General features: G+C 41.6%; 2 protein-coding genes across 4 annotated transcripts; one reads left to right on the top strand and one right to left on the bottom strand.

Moving 5' to 3' along the window:
- Positions 1-70: 70 nt before the first annotated feature.
- LOC136433190 (probable sodium-coupled neutral amino acid transporter 6) lies at positions 71-7,361 on the top strand. 2 transcript variants are annotated; one of them, XM_066425115.1, is made up of 15 exons: positions 71-178; positions 921-1,090; positions 1,549-1,622; positions 1,746-1,798; positions 1,947-1,986; positions 2,520-2,601; positions 2,939-3,021; positions 3,192-3,250; positions 3,524-3,709; positions 3,892-3,971; positions 4,617-4,717; positions 4,994-5,118; positions 5,546-5,690; positions 6,218-6,312; positions 6,728-7,361. In XM_066425115.1, exons 1-15 carry the CDS (start codon positions 71-73, stop codon positions 6,812-6,814), a joined length of 1,488 nt encoding a protein of 495 aa, XP_066281212.1. In that variant the 3' UTR covers positions 6,815-7,361. The 2 variants fall into 2 exon arrangements, with proteins under 2 accessions (XP_066281212.1, XP_066281213.1); XM_066425116.1 differs by lacking the exon at positions 71-178 and adding an exon at positions 265-703.
- Positions 7,273-19,869, bottom strand: LOC136433188 (claspin-like). 2 transcript variants are annotated; one of them, XM_066425111.1, is made up of 25 exons: positions 19,655-19,869; positions 18,440-18,574; positions 17,834-18,124; positions 17,497-17,592; positions 17,054-17,185; positions 16,576-16,764; positions 16,312-16,384; positions 15,870-15,978; positions 14,825-15,544; positions 14,534-14,640; positions 14,034-14,233; positions 13,184-13,828; positions 12,982-13,029; positions 12,564-12,679; positions 12,067-12,188; positions 11,609-11,765; positions 11,251-11,425; positions 10,955-11,091; positions 10,493-10,663; positions 10,167-10,285; positions 9,835-9,968; positions 9,385-9,487; positions 9,175-9,260; positions 8,728-8,883; positions 7,273-8,318 (listed from the first exon to the last, which is right to left on the bottom strand). In XM_066425111.1, the coding sequence occupies exons 1-25, from the start codon at positions 19,736-19,738 to the stop codon at positions 8,214-8,216; spliced, it is 4,410 nt and encodes a 1,469-aa protein (XP_066281208.1). In that variant the 5' UTR covers positions 19,739-19,869; the 3' UTR covers positions 7,273-8,213. The 2 variants fall into 2 exon arrangements, with proteins under 2 accessions (XP_066281208.1, XP_066281209.1); XM_066425112.1 differs by lacking the exon at positions 12,982-13,029.
- Between the last annotated feature and the right edge of the window lie 77 nt (positions 19,870-19,946).

The following is a 19,946-nucleotide window of genomic DNA, read 5'->3' as shown; positions in this document are numbered from 1 at the left end:
TTGGAGACTGCATGATGGGAGTTTTGCCGTAATCCGTCGGCCTGTCGCAAACTTCACCACACACCGCAAGATGGCAACAGTGCCGGTGGAAGATGCGGCGACGTCCATCAATTCCGACTATTTCTACGGCGTTACGGCCTCGACGGAGCGCGAACCCCTGCTAGGAGCTTTCCGTAGGGTACGTAGTAACCACAGGGAGACATGGATCTAGTTAATCATTAACGTAGTGCAATGTTTACTTGTTTACCGCTCCGTTGTAAATGTGCTTGATGTGCATGTGTGTCTGTGTCACATGATGCCCGTCCCATCCAGTGACCTGACCGGTTAGTTTGGTACCAAAGCTCAGGAATGTTGCTCGAAATACTCCAAAGGATGAAGGCTTGAATGGCACACATGATTGTCCTTTTCCTGAGCTTTCAGCCACAAGTCATCCAGACAAACCCACAGTGGTTTGTTTGTGTGCGCTATTTGGTCAAGTGCTGTGCGGTCTTTGCCCTGACATTCCAATATAGCCGCTAGGTGACGCTGCTATAGGACTACACGATCATGCTGACCATCACATGCATGTACAGTATGATATAGAAAGTGGTACTAGTACTCTTTTGGTATACTATCAAAATATCAGTCAGAGACAATGTCAGCATCTGCTGAGGAAACAGACCCACTTCTCTTCAGTAACCATAAAGATGGCAGCGAAGAAGAGGTGCATGCAATGATGCATAAACATTATAATATTTTTGATGTGCTTCATGTTACTTTTCTACTCATTTCTAATGTTTACTTTAGGCACAAATTATGTGAGGACAATTTTTTAACGTAAATCCTAATTCAAACTTTAAATAGGACCCCAAACAGGAATCAAAGCTGGCTTGCAGTGCTTTGATATTTTGTCACTAATGACATCTTGTATCTGTTGACAGGAGAGCAGTATCCAGACCAGTATCGGTGGTCTGCGGCAGGGCGACAGTCATGAGGCGCAGGGCAAGGCCTCGTTCGGCATGTCTGTCTTCAACCTCATGAATGCCATCTTAGGCAGCGGGATCCTGGGACTGGCATATGCCATGTCGGAGAGTGGAGTGGTTCTATTCTCGTGAGTCTTTGGTGCCTGTCATCGACAAAGTAATCTGTGCTGGCTGAAGTTAGATCAAACATTTGTTACAATGGAAACAAGCATAGTTGCTGTCCCATGGCTAAGCTGCAAGCAGCTTGAGAACTGCTTCAGTCATTCTGTAACATTAGCATTTTAGTTTAGACACCTTTTCAAGTTGCTTGCTGATTTATTTTGTATCAAGTTACAGATCTATTTAAAAGATGATACCTGATGTTCTGCCAAACTCATACCGTTATTGGTGATGACGATTTTCTGAAGCTGTATGGTGTCCCCACCCATACATAACTATCTAACATATGTTACATATGTAACATACCACAGGAACAAGGATTCGTTCATCCCCACTATATTCTCAGAGCTGCTTTCCAGTTTATCTGCATGGTATTGCAGGTGTTTTAAACAGCAGATCAAACTCTGTTCATATTGTGCCTGTGCAGAATCCTGATGATGATGGTTGCCATCATAGCCAGCTATTCCATCCATCTCCTGCTCAGGATGTGTGAGATTTCAGGTGAGTTGCACTAGAGAAAAATATTAGGTCAATGTTTTTAGTAAATGCAACTGATTGACAACATTGCCAGTGTTTATTTCAGTACATCTCTCTTATCAATTATCTTGCTATCCTTGCTTGCAGGGGTGAAGTCATATGAGGATGTAGGCTATGCTGCGTTGAGAAAACCAGGAAAGGTAGTCACCAATTATCTGCCTATGTCTTTACTCTTTAATATCATACTTGCATGAGGCACTGTTTCCCATCCTATTTATTCTGGTTGTTATCTTTGAATAAACAATCTGTGCCCCTGTAACATTAATACATCAATCCTTTATTCCACAGTTTTTGGCTGCAGGGGCAATTCTACTTCAAAATATAGGAGGTAGGAGTCTTTATTTTACCCTTTGGTCAACCTGACCATGTAGTGTCTGGTCCCAGAACTACATTTAACAATGTTTGTCCATATGGTACCTTAAGTCCATAACCCATGACACAATTGAGCCTACCCTCTTATTTTCCTGTGCCCAGGACTAGCTGTGGTTGGTGTTTGCTTTATAAACATGTACCAACTAAGCCCTGAGCTGTAATTAAGTGCCTGTCACAATATGTTAAGCTTAGCATTTTGTCACAGCTCAACAATCAAGCTTGGATTTTAGCCTTTTTTCTCACCTGGAGCTCAGGCCATTGTTCCCAGTTGTTTGTAGTTAATCCATTGTTCAATAAGTAGGACATCAATGCTATGTAGGGCAGGTGTATTGTTTGTCTTGCATAATCAATTTTAAATTCATACATATTTCATGAATCATTCACACATGTTCAATATTGGTGTATCTTTTGTCATGTACTTCAATGTATACTAACTAAGCTTTAATGGTTTTTATGACTAAGAATGTCTTCTTTCTCACCCTTCCCCAGCCATGTCCAGTTACTTGTTTATAGTGAAGACAGAGTTCCCCTCTGTCATCAGGACCTTCATGCACCTCCCACCTGATGCACAGTGAGTGGGCCTCTACCTTTTTTAGGTTTAACTTCAGGCTTTAAAATCACTCTGTCATTCTGAGCTTTAAGCTATGGAATTTCTGCATAGGGCTGTATACATGATTAGTAATATAGCAATATGTTAATCAGTATAACTGAATGCTCCCAGACTTGATGATCAGTCGCTAATCACTCAAACACCAATCCATAGTGATGAATTATTAACCAGTTAGGTGAGGGTTGTTTTTGGTAAAATTAGCTAGAATTAAGTCCAGATGCACATGGTGGGATTATTTTGTCGTGTTGAATCTGCTTGTTCTGAAACTGATATGTTTACTTCTTATTGGTGTCATCAGAGCCTGGTACCTTAATGGAGATTACCTACTGTTACTGGTGGCTGGGTTGGTTATAGCACCGCTAGCTGCCCTCAGGAGAATAGGTAAGCATCAGTTAACATGACAGGTTGTGCAGAAGAGATGCATTGTATTTCCTGTCAAACTTTATTGGGACATCGCATCAAATCAAACCAAAGTCTGCATGTGAACATTTTGTGAGTTTTACTCTGTAGAATGTAGTCAAATAACTCTAACAACATGTCTTTCTTTCCAGAATTCCTTGGCTACACCAGTGGACTGTCTATAGCCTGTATGGTGTTCTTCACTTCAGTGGTAAGGTCTTTTCAATGTTAAAACTGTTGCAATGGTTTTTGGTACTGTTTACTTCAGTATAGGAAAATATGAGTGGTTGGAAGACAGGCATACAAGAAATATTCTTCAGCACAGGACATAAATGTAAAAATTTGCCCATTCTTGTAACTTGTTAGGAGTGTAAAAAATTGATAACATTTCATCAACTCTGAAATTGACTGTTTCCAGACTTGTGGGGAAAAGAGAGAATATGTGTACATGTTGGTTGTAATGGCCATTCTTTTTACTCCTCAGGTTGTTGCAAAAAAATTTAGCTACCCCTGCCCAGTGCCTCCACAGGACTGGTCCAATGTGACGATTCCCAGCAATGCTTCGTGGTTTCCCCTGATGAACAGTACCAATACTGATCACATGGTGGCGCTGCAGAACAGCTCATGTGTGCAGGACTGCACAGCAAAAATGGTCATCCTGACAGAAAGGGTGAGACTGTAGACTCTTACATGCTTTGATTTCATAGGGCCAAACTTCAGTGGCTAGCATATTTGCAGGGCTTTCTAACATTGTAACAATGGTGAAATGTGTATGTTTTTGACTCTTTTAACTTCAAACACTTTTAATACCTCATATTTTTGTTTTGAACTCATCTTGTATTCCCCTTGCAGACTGCCTATGCCCTCCCCACCATGGCCTTCTCCTTTGTGTGCCACACAGCAGTCCTTCCTGTGTATGTGGAACTCAAGAGGTGAGAATATAATACAACATCAATCATTAAGTGCTGGAGACAGAGACGTGGCCCAGACACAATAACATTCTGGTGGTTAGAAACTGTATGAAATGGAACCACTAGTAACTATACCAGACTATTGAAATGGACAGATACTAGTAGTTAGGTTGTATTTAATTAGGCTGCTTTTTAGATCATATTTGTTGCTTTGTTTGTGATTTTTAGGGCCAAGATCTATACAATACTGTAAATGCAGAAATGTTCGCGGTGGTTTTATGTTCGCGGTTTTCGCGGTCAACTTTCAGCGCGAACTTAAAACCACCGCGAAACTTTTTGCCCACCTATGAATGTAGCGCTACTATTGTTTCAAACACGAATTTAAAACCATCGTGAACGTTCCATTTTCTCCCTACCGCGAAATAAAAACCATGCAAACTTAAATGCATTTACAGTATGTCTTGCTACATGTTCTTTTATGTATCATGTGTTGGTGGGTCATGACACCAGCAATAGCTGCCTGTGTATTGTATCGTCACAATCGCAGTAGAATCTAGATTAAGTGCTATTTGCTAACAAGTATGATTTTGAGGCTTTGCTCCTTTTAATAAAGAAAGTTTTTAAGAGAGGGTGTCTAACAGTTGACTGTGTTTGTTTGTTGCCCAGGGGTAGTGTGAGAAGGATGCAGAACGTGGCCAACGCTTCCATCGGTATCTCATTTATCCTGTACATGCTGTCTGCACTGTTTGGTTACCTCACATTCTATGGTAAGTGTCACATGATCTCTTTGTATTGTTTGACGCATTTAGTATTACTAGTGTGCCACTTAGCTCAATTTGTTTGTTTGTTCGTTCAGACCCTTGTAGTGCCTACTGGCACATAGGGCAACAAGTTTCCTTGCTGTTTCTGTAGCAAGGTATATTTCTACAGGGAGGGTTGCTAGCCCATAATTAACTCAATATTTCAAGAAATTTTTGTTAATGCTTTTACAATCTACGTGCATAGTAATTAGTAATTGTTGTTTTCTTGCTTGTGTCCCACAGGTAATGTCCACTCTGAGCTGCTGGAGAGTTATAACTCCTACAACCCCCATGATGCTGTGATCCTGGTGTGCCGGCTCGCTGTGCTGGTGGCTGTCATCCTCACTGTGCCTGTGGTGCACTTCCCTGTAAGTCTCATTCCTGTGGCATACATACAAATAACCATCTTTCTTCTTTTTCCCACCAACTATACCCTATACTCAAATTACAATAGGTTAGTATTTTTCTGGCCACTGAGATACTGTAGATGCACTTGAGTTTGTGGCGATTTGATTTCATGGTAGGGAGAAAATGCAGTGTTTACTGTGGTTTTTAGTTTGCGATGAACTACCGGTAGGTGGTAGGCAGGCAGAAGACAGAATGAGCATTTTTGCAGTGATTTTAAGTTCATGGTGAAGAGGTTACTGCAAAAACCATGAATGTTGAACCATCAAAAACTTGAATTCATTTACAGTAAATCCCAAGTTGTTTCCAAACCGTTTTTGATTACCACATATTATAAGTGATATGTACATAATGACTCCCTAAGTCTTACATTGTTCCTCCCTACCCCAGGCCAGGAAAGCGATCACCCTAATGCTGTTCCCTGGCCGCCCGTTCTCCTGGCTGGTGCACCTGAGCATCACGCTGTGCCTCATGGTACTGGTCAACTGTCTGGCCATCTTTGTACCAGACATCAAGGACGTCTTCGGACTGGCAGGTGGGTGATGTGTGGGCTTGTTGTCAAACACTCAGAATGTGGCTAAAATGGCCAGTAGTGCATCTCCTTCATTATACCAGTAACATCCTTTTAACACACCTGACAGTGACATTCTATTGATACTCAACTAATTGTGCAAAGCTCAGCAGTCAACTGGCAGTCAATCAGGATGGAGGAAACAAATCTGAGACTAATGATTTGGTCAATTGGTCATCGTAACTTGCTGGATTTATGATATAATTTTTTTTACATTATAAAATGTTGATCAGGCTGTCTCCAGGACCCACCCCTCTGTTGCAGGACAGAAATTTGCTTGTTGGGACGGAAAAAATTCACCCCATCCGTCCAAACAATATAAAATGACAGATTAAAAATTAACAACATGGGCTCCCAAACAATGAGTGGGACAGAAAAATTAAAAGCTGGAGACAGCCCTAATGTTGATCTTAATGTCAGGCTGGATGAAGTCAATGTACCCTCTGATGAGCCAATCCAATACCTGACCACCATATTGCTATCCCTTGCAGGAGCGACCTCCTCCACCTTCCTGGTGTTTATCCTGCCTGGCCTGTTCTACCTCAAAGTCAGCAGTGAACGCCGGTTTGCTCTGCACAAAATATTGGTACATTCAGTTTGTTGGCTATGCAAATATAGTGGTTAAGATCAGACATGATTCTTTATGAAGAAGGTGCCTCACTCTTAAACCTTACAGATGTCTGTATGCTTTAAACCTGCAATAGGAAAATAATAAGTTAGCCCAAAGGCTTTAAAGTGGCTTTTGAGCCTTGTTTTGACATAGAATGCATAAAATGTGTCTATTCTCTATGGTATCGTCACTTACAGACTACTTATTCCAGTGTTCAAGGTAAATGCAGAAATACAATGAGTCACAAATGAATGTCCATTAGATAGGTAATTAATACCTTTTCTGTTTGATGTTTTTTTTGTGTGTGTAATTCAGCCTTTAACCAGTTATTGTCCAGTATTTGATTTGACTTCATTTGATTAACCAACACTTGCACCCCCCCCCCCTCCAGGCGGCTGTGATAGCTGGTGGTGGAACGTGCCTGTGTGTCCTAAGCCTCACTCTCATCACCTCAGATATCATCCACAGAGCAACATGACGACAGCAGCATTTAACTTAAAAAGTACAAGTGTTTTACATGTGGAAAAGGGTGCTTTCATTCGGTCATTTTACTTAGGTGCATAAAACATTTTTAAATGGCTTACTTTAATGTTTTATCGACATGATGGACATTGCTGCTTCTGCTCACAAGCATAGTGATGTGGCCAGTAAGTAGTGATGAACATTACCAATGTGTAAGATGTCAATGTGTTACGGGTCTATATTTCTGGATGCTGAAACTAGTGAAAGATGTAGCAAACTGAACTTCAGCAACTGTAAGAAAAGTTACCACAATGTCTTTCAGGGTTACCTAAAATAATCCTTAACTGAGGCAGAGAGTCCAGTCACCGTGTTCCTTTTAACTGGTACTACTAGTGTCGTGAAGTGTGTACAGTGTCTACTTGTAGGTCTTTTACTCATGAGAACTATGCAAATAATTTATCACCAAGGTAGAGATAGGTTGTAATGCAGTTTGTCTTTATTGGGAATCATTGTACTTATATAGATTTGTGAAATGTGCAACATAATACAAAGCTTTAAATTTCCCCTTGTTTCCTGTTATTATTCATGTATTCTTTTTTCTAGAACACTCTGGTGTCCACCTAAAACCATACAATAGTTACATGTTAATGTTGACTTTAAATGTTCCTGATTGTATGACAATAACAGAACACACAATTCTCTTTTCATCATGACTATAAGTTATTGACATTTGGCAATGTTGTATACATATTTGGCAGCTGAATCAAAGCTTATTACACCTAGTTACCAGGACTTTTCATATCAATACATTTGTAGGATGTACAGTGAGTATGTTGGGGGAAAATCATGGTTGTCGGATTTGCCATATTTGTCCAAATTATGCTTCATAACTTACTTAAAGTTAAAATCAAAATCACCCGTGGAAACAACCTAAATTTATGGTTACCCAAAACAGTACATGAGGCAAGCAGACCCTGTACATTAGACATTTATAGCGCCAATATCATAATCTTAAATACATATTGCTGTAGATAACTATGCTGTCAAAAGAAAACTATGTTGGAAGTTTTATTGATTCTATTAAAAAGATACAGTTCCAAATTATCACCAGCAATTCTGCTACCTGTACAAGTTATGGACTAAACAGATTTTTTTTTACATCTCACAAAACTGACCATCCTACAATGTTGTCTCTCTTTAACAATCAATAACATTGTCAAATAATGTCTTCTAAATTCATCTTAGAAGGACTCCTCATTTACAACTAACTAAAGCCACAAACGAGAAGTGTCTCCATGTACAGATAGTTCTCCAGCGGAGACACAGTTTGGTACAGGAGGGTGTAACTGTTGTACAGCACAGTGGAGTGCTGTCCAGCCTTGCCTGATGGGTTGCTATCCGTGGTGGGGTGCTGTTCAGTACAGCATGGTGAAGATGCTGTTGCTGTCCTCACTCTGGCTGCGATCCAGCCTGGGTCGCTTGGCACTGGGGGTCACGACCTGGCTTATGGACCTGCTGACCTGGAGGCAACAAGGTGATAGTTGTTTATGGGCAAGGGTTGGTGTGAAAATGCTGCAAAACGGAGTACCGGTATATTCTCTGCTCTATTTCTGCTCTTTTTTGTGTGCCCTTTCATCATTATCATCATCAGCAGTAATTTTTGTCACCATCTATTATCATATGTTTCTTTTATGCATGTTTTATCACCCCATGCTCTTCCTGCCCATTCTTTGCCTGTAGACAGCAAGTTAACTTGAGAGGGGTGGCAGTCCAGAGATAAATCCAATTATCCTGGTCACAAATGGCTTTTAAATCAGCAGGATGCTTGTCTTATATGAGACGTGAGCATTGACTTGGATGGTTCTCCAAACCAACACATAGGTCACCACAGGGAACTTGGGATGACACTGTTTACCAGCAATTCCTTACCTGTGGTCGTTTTGTTGCTGGCTTGGGCTTGTCCGGAGAGACTCTCTTGAAGATGAAGTTCTTGGAGTGACGAGGACCGTTGGGGTCCACCACTTTGACAGAGGCAAGCCGCTCCAGGCTGGCCTTATCCTTCTTTAGGAAGGAGCCATAGCGATACTGAAAACAGGGAGCACACACAAAAATGAGTGTTGGATCTACACCTGTTCTGCATGTGTATAAGATGTACGTCTTTCCTCTATTAATTTCAGAACAGTGTTCAAAATAAATCTTATACAATGCCGCAGAAGGGTTCAATACTTGCCAGCTGGAAAAGGAACAACATGCTGTCATTTTCATGAGCAAAAATACTATATAACAAGCTAAAGAAATGCTTCTTGTTTTCTAAAGCAAGACAATAATCTTATCAAACTTTTGCAATAAAGAAGGTAGTTAATGAAAATAACTTACTCTCATGGGCTTGGCCAGGATGGGTGGTTTTCCAGGAGAGACAGCAGCTGTGTTTGTCTTTTTAGCCTCGTTTTCCTTAGAAGGGCCTGAGGGACAGAGAAATGAACTATGCATTAACAACCTGGATAGATACCGCTCCATGTAGAGAGCTACACAGACAGAAAAAAAAGGGTTGAACATTACTGGATATTGACAGAGGAAAAGACTTACTTGAGGGTAACGCTGGTTTCTTCATCTTGCTGAGAGCCTTCTTGGCTGTCTTGACAAACTGGCTGTTCTCATCCAGGTGGTCATCATCACTGTCATGCTGGCTCTGAGATATAAAGATCAATATTTAGTGACCAGGAAGTCATGAAGGTTATCATCTAGAGAGGAGGGAAACTTGGTGGGCACATTCTTGGTGAGGAGGGACAACGACCTAAACATCTAAGGGTACTGTAAATGCAGAAATGTTCTTGGTTTTTGTGGTGAACTTAAAAACACTGCGGAAAGCTACTATTGTTTCGAACGCGAACTCAACACCATCGCGAACACTCCATTTTCTCCCTACCCGAAATAAGATCCCGCGAACATTTCTGCATTTACAGTATGTTGTCAAAAAGAAGACAGGCTAGGTAATTTGCACGACCCTCCCAAACTAAGTAATGGTCCAGTCCTCACCTCCTGTTTCTCCCTGAGCCACTTCTCCCTCTGGTACCTGGCCATCCTCCACTGGGAGTCGTCCTCCCCCTCCTCTCCTCCCTCCTGCTCGCCGTCAGAGTTCAGGGTGAACAGGTCGGTCTGAGAGTTCTCATCTAAGGTCACAAATATTTGCATGAGTCAGGTTGAGGTATTGTACTGTCCCATCAGATAAAGCTTGTCCTAGCTTCTGTTTCAAACAAAGTTAACAGCTTTCCAAAGGAGAACCAACTCCATAATTTAAATCTATTCTAAAGTATACACCACTCCCAATATGCATGCAGTCGTTTTTGTCAGTGGACAATCATCCTCACCGGTATTGGTCCACCTGAACCTCCTCTTCCTGCGGGAGTCACTGTGCAGGTCTCCATCCTCCAGGTACGCCTCCTGGTACAGCCGCAGCTTTCGCTTGTCTTCGTCCAGCATGGATTTCCTGCAATTTGTGGTATTTCAACAGGTCAGGTTCATGTAAGGGCCTACTATGAATTTCTGGGCAGCTTGCAGACAAAGAGCCCACATACTTACATCCTTGAGGTGGCAATAACATCAGTCCATTATTAGCTACTCTGGGCTTATCTTACAGTCAAGCTCAATCAGCATTATATCAGCTCTACTCTTAACCCAAAATCTGTCCACTCACATGTGCAGCCTGTGGACCTGTTTCTGCAGTTCTTCCTCGTCTGAAGGCAGGTCCTCAGGATCTGTGTCGTGCTCGTACTCGTCCAGATCCGACCCCTCCGCCTCGTCCCCACTCCCAGCCTCGCTCCCGGACAGTTCCGCCTCCTGCTCAACAAAAGCCGCACGGATTTTCCTGGGGACAAAAGATTGACTTGAACATTAACCTACGAACAGGCATGGGTGTACATTGAAAGCAAATAGAAAACCATGATTTGCCCATAGATACTGCACTATTCCTAGTAGATCTGTTGGTGGATTCAAAGTAGACCAAAATGGATGGATGTTCTGATATAGGGACAAGGCTAAATAAGAGAGATAGGTATATGAATATTTTCTTTGAGCTCTAGCTGGTTACCACAGTTAACACTCCTGTACAAGAAAACAGTATTAGATTAAAAACATGTGAATACTAAAGTTTACTCACCTCTTTTTCTTGTACATGAAACCTTTAAAATGTCTGTGGAAATCTAGCTCTTCATTGGACTCATCATCCAAATTGCCATCTTTCTCTTCCTCATCTTCCTCCTCCTCTCCATCTGCATCGTCTCCATCTGCCACATCCTACAGACGCATCATACAAATTAATGTGATAAATGTGAAAAAAAGTATAACATAAAGCTTAATATTTCAAAGAGAAGTACAAATAACAAAATTTTAGGATAAAAACTAAACTCTTAATGAGAGGTATTTACATGGAAACAGCTGTCAGAAAGTTCTTACCTCTGCCTCCTCTTTGTCCTCCTCTTCCTCATCACTGAAGTACTTCCTCTCCCTTTTCTCCTCCTCTTCCTCCAGCTCCTCATCCGACACCATCCTTAGCGACATACTGCTGCCATCCTGGGACTCCTCACGCGGTCTCTTCCTACCCTGGGTGGCCTGAGCCGGCTGCTGGGTACTGAGGTACAAAATAAAAATGTCAGTTAATCTTACTCATTATTTACACTAAACATACCTACAGATTCAAAAGTTGCATTTAAGATATTCAAATATGGTTGTATTACAGTGACTAAGGTTAGGGAATCACTCTGTGACTTATAGTTGGGGAATGAATTAAAAATCTTGTGTTTGAGGCACCAACCTGCCAGTGAACGTCCCTGAGCAGAGTCCCAGCAGTTCATCCATGTCATCCTGGCTGTTTGTTCTGGGCAGCCTGGCCTTGAAGCCGTCAGAGGCAAACCCCCGACTGACATCTGGCTCCTTTCTCTCCCTTTGAGAGCCTCCAGAACTCTGTGTCCCTGAAACAAAGGTTAATACTTATTCAAAAAATTTTCAGAACAATATTAAGAGTTCGGGCCTATATCTAAGGACATGACAATGGAATATCAGGCTTCATGGGGTCTTCTATGTGTGGCAAACACTCCAGCTAGCAAAATGTTTGCTTTCTTGAAAAGTCGAAATGATGACAAATGTTTCTTTAGGTCAACTTCTATTTTCATCAGACATTCCAGGCTACATAGGAAAAAAACACATGCCCAACGCATTCAACATATCCCTGTCTTGATTTAAGTCAGCAATACTGGGAAGACGGAGACTTACCTCCAGTAAACTTCCCTGAGCACAGGTCCAATAACTCATCCATGTTGGTGTCCATGGCATTGTCATCAGCCAGCAGCAACTGCCGCTTAGGGGGTCTTTTCTCATCGGCTGCCTTCAGAAACCTACAGATATACATTTCTTATGTTATCTGTACTTCAGCAAATGGTAGGACACAAAGAAATGACAAGTGACAGCTATGCACCTTTTGTTAAGTTCAATCAGTGCACTGACATATTTCACTGGTGGATTAATGACTTTCATATCTCTTATCTATAAATATATAACTATACAATCATGCATGGATAACCTAGCAAACATTTTAAAGCTATAAATACTTGGCTAGGTATAAAGGAACTTTGTTATCCAGCGATTTACCAACCTGATGAAATTATTCATGGCTGTAAGTACAAATAACTTGGCATGAGTTTAGACCCTAGAGATCATAGCTTATGATCTCCACAAGATCAATAAGAGTCATGATTAATTCAAGCCCTCACCCATCTGAGTCCAGCAGCTGGCTCTGCTGAGAGTCACTCTCCAAAGAGAAGTTAAAACTCTGTGTGCTCAGGAGCCTCTGTCCTGGTGGAGGGGACTGGGAGGAGCGGTACAGGTCCTGGACAACACAGATAGCATTCTTATCACTGGGCAAGTGGCTTAAGACATCAGGCTAAGTCTTCTACAGGCCACAGGTTAGATCAAAACAGGTTAGAGTTCATCAAGAATATCATCCAAAGATATTAGCCTTGTGATGTTCAGATGCCTGATTTTGTCCTCTCTTCTTGTTTCTTCTAAACCCTGTTTGGCCTCATCGCAAACTGAATCACATTAATAAAGCTGATCTGCATGCATTACAAGCTTCTTCTGTGCAGTGCCAGTTGCCAGTCCTGAAGAGGTGAAAGAAACGCATCAACAAACCTGGGAGTCCTCAATGGGCAGGGTCAACTCAGACAGCTTGATCGAGCTCTGGAAAGGGTATTGCTCCTTTATTTCAAATATCAAGTACCCACAAAAAATGATAAACAAAACAAACTGATTCCAAAATCAACTAATCTAAAGAAAAGAAAACAGGCATTTGCTATAGACAAACAAAAATAAGACAACAGTAAGTAAAACTAACCCTTTGCCCTGAATCTGGCTCTTCTCCAGACTTGAACCTAGAGAAGGGTGCAAAGAGATCTGGAGCTGTGTCCTCACGGCTTAGCCCAACTTTTTTCTCCGGCTGGTGTGAGGGGATAGAAGTCCCCAGGTCCATGCTTGTGTTGAGGTCTACACTGCTGGTGTCTGCTTGTCGTTTAGAGTCCTTTGCACTACCATCCTGGGACTGATCACTGTCATCAAATGGGAAACCCTGGGACTCATGTCGGATTAGACCCTTCTTCTGTTTTATGGCACTAAAGCTGAAGAAGCCTTTCCCTTGCCCTGGCTTGGATTGACCTGTTGGTGTAACTTCTAACCCTTTAGTTGCATCCTGCTTTGACTTGATGCTGTGGTTACTGTTTCCAGGCGTGGTCAAGTTGCTCTCGCTTGTTGTGGAGTCGAACAAGTCCATGGTTTTATCAGACCCAGCAGAGAAAGGATGGGGAGGCCGTGCAAACTTTGCCGGTGTTTTGAAATCAACATTGGAGCTGTCTGTCTCGCTGTCACCTGGGCACAGTTTGACAGGTTTGAGGTTGGTGGTGGCTGGAAGCTCATCTGTGAGGATAGTGTCAGCATCCTCTTCCTCCTCCTCTCCATCCTCCTCTGCCTCCAGATCCAGAATGCCCTGCAGATATAGATGGTACAGAACTTGAATACCAGTACAGAGAAGGGCTGGTTCTCTCATTGACCAAGCACACATTGACTATGGCACTTAAAAAAGCTCAGAACATTTCTAAAGAAACCATCATAATCCATGTACAATTGTATGAAAATGTGCACCCTGACAATAAGTAACCATACAAAAATCCTGAGAGTACAGCCAGTCTGACCTGTCCTTGATCTCTCTCCTCTCCATCTTGCTCTTCGTCATCTGTATCCTCTTCATCAGTCAGCTCTTCTTCCTCCTCCTCCTCCCCAAAGCCCTCCTCGTTATCCAGCTTGTACATCTGCTCCCGTTTCTCCCTCTCCTGCGCCCGCCGCTCACGCATCTTGGCCTGCAGAGTCTCCTTCAGTTTCATCAGCCGAGCACCTACAGTGTACACAACCAAAACGACTTCAAACTCAGTTTATTTCAATATTTAATTTCAGCTAATTTTCTAGCTACTGCCGCACCACATGCCTGCAAAGCTGGTGTGTTATGCCAAAGGGAGGTTATACCAGCTATACAGATACAGAAATTTGAGCTATCATATGGGGCTCAAATCTATCAAGTCGCTGATTCTTTAGATCAGATAAGTTTACTTACTAATGAAGAATTACCATGGGCAAATGATAAATAAAGTATCATGAGGTAGGATATGATCTAAGTGCCCCATCAGCAAACACTGACCAGGTGCTACTTCTTTAGCAGGCTCTTCCCCTTCCTCCACAGTAACAGTCAGGGTCTCCTGCTTCAGTTCCTCCTTCCCCTCAGCAGACGTCTCCTTCTTCACGATACTGTAGAGACACAATCAGTATCAGTATATCCATAAAGCAGTGCACATACCTAATCTGCTATATCATAAAATAAAATCTAACAGACTATCAAGGGAGATACATTCACATCATTCTACTCTGGGTAAAAGAAAATGTTTGCAGAGATCTGAGCACTTTCCAAATCTTGGGAGAGTATCATTTCTACCTGATGTGTTGTTGGTGCTTCTTGGCTCGTTTCTTGCTGGGCTGGGAGTGCTTAAGGAACCTGTCCAGCAGGTCCACCATACTTCCTTTCTTCTTGGGCTTGTCTGAGCTGCTCACACCAGAATCTTCCAGATCAATGAAGGAGTCGGGACCTCCACTGAGGCAAGGTGGCGGCACCATCAGTTTGAGGTCTTCTTTTCCCTTCTGTTCCTCTGCTGCAGGTTCTGACTGCTCATCTGAGGTTGCCTGTGACAGTACAGGCTGGGCAGAACTGACTTCATCTGACATATTGGTGGGGAGCAGGGCAGCAGTCTGTGTGGACATAGCAGCATCTGTCTCCACACCCGAGTCCTGAGTAAAACCTTCGGAGGTTCCCTGAGTGGTTTCAGCATTATCCTGCATTTCTATATCATTCTCTGAAATAATGTTTGTACTGAGGTTTGTATTTACAGTCATTTGATCTGAATCCCCTGTTTCAGTAAGCAATGCTGAAACATTCGGAAGATCCTTCTCCTCTTTATATGCACTGTTATCTACAATGTCAGGTAGTTCATCAAGCTCATCATGTGTGAAAACATCTGCTTTAGTGGGTTGTGGAGGGGCTGCTGGATTTGCTTGTGAAGGAGCTTGTGCCCTGCTGAGTGGCTTCTCGGCTAGTCTGGTGGGCTGTGATGTTGTTTTCCTGACTGCCAGCTGTTGGTCAACAGGTCTTCTGAGGAGGCTAGAACAACACAGTAGGCATATTCAAAACACATAAACGTCAAATTACTTGGTATACTTGAAAATACAGATTCAGTTAGCACTGAGATACCATGTTCACATTATGTCTGTGCCACAAGAAAACAGGCATTCAATTGATCATAATATAGCTGCTGTCGGATTGAGAACATTCCACGACAAGACACTTACAAAGACCTGTCAATGGTTTATAATAACATCTTGTGGAGGATGCAGTTTCTACATTCACCTTTACGGATTACATTCTGCAAAAATGCAAATCATGACACACTTCATTGTTGAAACACTTTTAGAAGCAAAATAATCACCTGGCAATACCCCCAACAGCTTTGAGTGGTCCTGCCTTAGGTCTGGGCTTGAAGAAGTCGTCTATTGTCTTAGGCGGTGGCTTGAGGTAAGGAAGGTTCAGCCCCGACTCTGTAAGAAGAATGGAAGTTAGTATGGGGTAGCAACACAATAGTTTCCTAGAAACAACTGTGAAGAAATTAGCCTGTGCTTAAATCAGAATGACTACATAATCTACCAGTGGATAAGTTGAGCCATTTCAAAAGATCACTGCAACCTTTGGTGAATGTATCATTCCTACTCGTAGAGTCGTACTGTCCCAACACACAACACTACTTTCTTCAACAGTACCTACACGAACAATGTATGACGTACTATCTCATTTTTATTCTAGATAAAAAGCCTATATTTCTACCCTGTTAGTGTTACAACATAAGTTGAAATTGTAAGTGCTCCGGTACCCACCTCTGGTCATCCTCTGTGTTTCACTGTGCATCAGATGTTGTTCAGTTTTACTCAGCCTCTTGGGCCTCGGAGGCTGGAGGGAGAGGGTATGACAGATATAAAATACATCACTTATGGAACACATCTTACCACGAGTTGGGGGGGAATGGCACCTCATGACAAAAAGTACTAACCAATATGTGGCAGTGGACAGTTCTTGGCTAAACTGATCATAGTTAACAAAATTTACACAAACTACAAACATGCTGATAGTGATACCCGTACCTTTTCCTGTTTCTTTCTTCCTTTGCTCTTTGCTGATTTCTTCGATCTGTCCTCTTCCTCTTCTTCTCTCTCCATGTCTCTTTCCTCACTTTGGTCACTGTTATCATTTTGTTCGTCGTCAAAGAGGTCAGAGTTCAACTTGTTCAGGTGCATCTCCACCTCCTCATCTGACGATGAATCCAGGACAGGCTGGAAATGAGACAATGGACAAGGTAGGGTCAGAATGAACTGGAAAGCAGGGTAAGCTAGTAAAGAAAATATGCCCATTCATAACATTACAGAACAGAACACTCAATGTATTTTGTACATGGATGCTACTTAATAACTGTTTCATTGTTTGTGACAGTAGACGTATATTTTATTGAACAGTTGGGCTACATATTACTTTATCAATCCAACCCAAAAGACTGTTGTCCTCATCTGTTTATCAATAGTTAGATAGAATACTGAGTAAACAGTGATGCTCCATATCGCCTACCCGTTTCTTCTTCCCATCTTTGGATGTCTTTACATCTGCTTTGTCCTTATTTTGATCCTTATCATGTCCCTTGACTTTTGGTGATCTTTCTCCAAGCACGTCTTCATCATCGGAAGAGTCAGCAAAGATGTTCTAACAGGCAAAATAAAGAAAATAGGAAAACATTAATCAGCACAAGTAACTTTGTGTCTATTGCCTAGATGTACATGTAGATACGTCACAGTTGACTCTTACAGAGTAACATGAAACAGGGTGACCTACATGACCCTTACACAATCAGTTACCTGACAAAAAAAACATCAATTTCCTAGTAATACTAATAGTATCCTTCACAGTTAAAACAGAAGCTTTGAGTAAAGAAATCGCCAATAGCATACAGCAGACCTTCTTAACAAGTCATGATTGTAATTAGGACATCCGTGGTATAATCTCAACTGACTCACCATCTTGCCAGATTTAGGTTGGCCATCTTTCTTGATCTTGCTGCTTGCTAAACTCCCAAGCCCCTCATCTTCATCAGAGGAGTCTTCCATGACAATCTAGAAAAGTACAATTCATAGTCAGTGTATAATGTAAAACAGATATCTATACAAAGGAGCTGCTTAATCAATTGGATGCAAGGCCATTCCAATTAAGAAGTCACATAAATTTGTTCCTATCCTTCTAATAAAGATGCTTAAAAATCATATGTACTATAGTATACATTTACAATTTCTTACACATGCTCTTTGGCACACCTACTTATATGTGTTGTCCTAGAATGTCTACTCTTAGTCTTACCCTTTTCTTTTTGTTAATTGATTTCTTGACAATTCTCTTGGTCTCCAGGTCTTCTCCATCAGAACTGTCCGAGTTTGCCCCACCTGCTGCTGACTGCTGAACTGTAGAACCCTCCCCTGTTGGAGGTGAGGAATCCTCCTCATCTGAATCTTCCAGGACTGCCTTTCTGCGGTTCTTTGGTGTCTTCCTGATGGAGGGGTTGACATCTTCTCCATCTGAGTCATCCATGTTCTGCTGTTGTTTTCTGGATATGACCATGTCTTCCTCATCAGAAGATGAGTCCAGGACAAGCTATGCATCAAGAACAGATGAAACAGCAATGTAGTTGTATTTATAAAATGGTAATACATACTAAATACATGTAATGTATTTAACATAGGTTTTGTATGGAAGAAACTACAATCTAAGGCTGCCTAATAATTAGTACAATTTTTTTCTGTATTCCCACAAATCTGAAGCAGACAGCCAGCACAGTTCAAGTACCAGTAACCTACAAGGTGATGATTACCACAATAATTTTATTACATGTATTTTGATTTCTGAGAAATGCATTAGAAATGACAATTTGACAATCTTAAAGGCCTAAGACCCAGAATTATCATTCACCCTTCTCATCTTGGTACTGGGTGTTTTATTAACAGTGTTGTCTTCTCCATTAGCAGGTTCTCTGCTGGCTGGTTCTGTGTCCTGACGTACTGGGCTGTTCTCGCTGTCATCTCTGATGTTCACATCTTGAGGTATCTGCATATAATAAAGGTGTGTGAGCTTAATAGTAGAAATAGTGTGTGGAATGTGTTGCCTTCTGTATCTGGAATAATGTATACGATAGCACAAATGTGTGTGGAATGTGTTGCCTTCTGTATCTGGAATAATGTATACGATAGCACAAATGTGATTCTATGATAGCCTGGGTGCCATCCTATTTCTACCGGGGCTCCTACACTCGCTACCCCAGTAGAAATAGGATGGCACCCAGGCTTATTCTATGGCTACTGTCCTAAATATTTTTCAAATAACATTTATGACATGTATGTACAATTTAGACAATTTTAAGAGTTAGTGACTAAAGTAGTTTCTTAATTTCTGATTAGAGATCTAAGGAAGTCTTCAAAGTTGACTGCTCATTCATAAAAAGGAGCAACTGTTTTTTGGAGGGAGACAGGCCCAAAGAAGAAGAATTCTGGAATCATTATCTGAGCGCAAAGCAAAATATTTTTTTCAACCTTAAATCATAGTTTGTAACGTTATATGCTAAGCTCAACAATCAGGTAAATTTGACATTCCGAATTTGTGACTCACATCAAAGTATCACCAAAAATTATGAGCAAAACCCCATTTTTTCTGCACTTTTTCTGCACATCTGTTGTCATCCCTGGGGACAGCTTTGTTACCATCTGGTCGGGCATCAGTCCCTCATGAATTTGAAGACTACAACCAACAAATTATGTGGAAGCTGGCTTTCTACCTTTAATGTCGTATACAACTCTCAAACATAATCTTTCAATGTAACTTCCTCCAGTAATCGAGAAATGTTTGGGAACTATAGTTTTAAAACAGCAAATAACGTTAACGTTATGCCAGGGAAAAGAGGTCATCAGTCGGTCAGTGACCAAAAATATGTTTCCCAAACAAATTATTTGCGACTGTAACGTTACACCATAATTTCAAAAATATCTAGCTGTATACAATCAAACGTTGCCCCCAAATAAATGCTCGTCACATGCCTTGAAAGTTTGATATATTTTGGCTCTGGGCTGTACAAAAAAATCGGTATAATTTTTTGCGCGATCACCAAGAGGGCCCTCCCCACCCCACACATACCTTGTCTGTTTTCTGCCCCACTCCTTCGTCATTCCTGCTGCCAAGGCTGTCGGCACTTTCCTCCAAGTCTGTAGATCCTATCATTGTAGAAAATATGACCGGAAGGTACGAATTTTGGGTCTTCTTTGCCCTTTTCCCAAAGAATTTTTCAGGAGCGACGCGAGCGGGAAAATCGTTTTTGGCGCGCTGATGTGTCACACTGCAGCAAAATGCGTAGAGAAAAATTAGGAACTCCTCATGAAATAATATCTGCTAATTAGATACTATAAGTAAATTTTTCATGTCTTAGAAA

This window comes from Branchiostoma lanceolatum, chromosome 4 (genome assembly GCF_035083965.1).
Source record: "Branchiostoma lanceolatum isolate klBraLanc5 chromosome 4, klBraLanc5.hap2, whole genome shotgun sequence".
In the NCBI taxonomy this organism is placed as follows: domain Eukaryota; kingdom Metazoa; phylum Chordata; class Leptocardii; order Amphioxiformes; family Branchiostomatidae; genus Branchiostoma; species Branchiostoma lanceolatum.
Note: the sequence above shows the minus strand (reverse complement) of the source record. Positions and strands in the feature narration are given on the sequence as shown.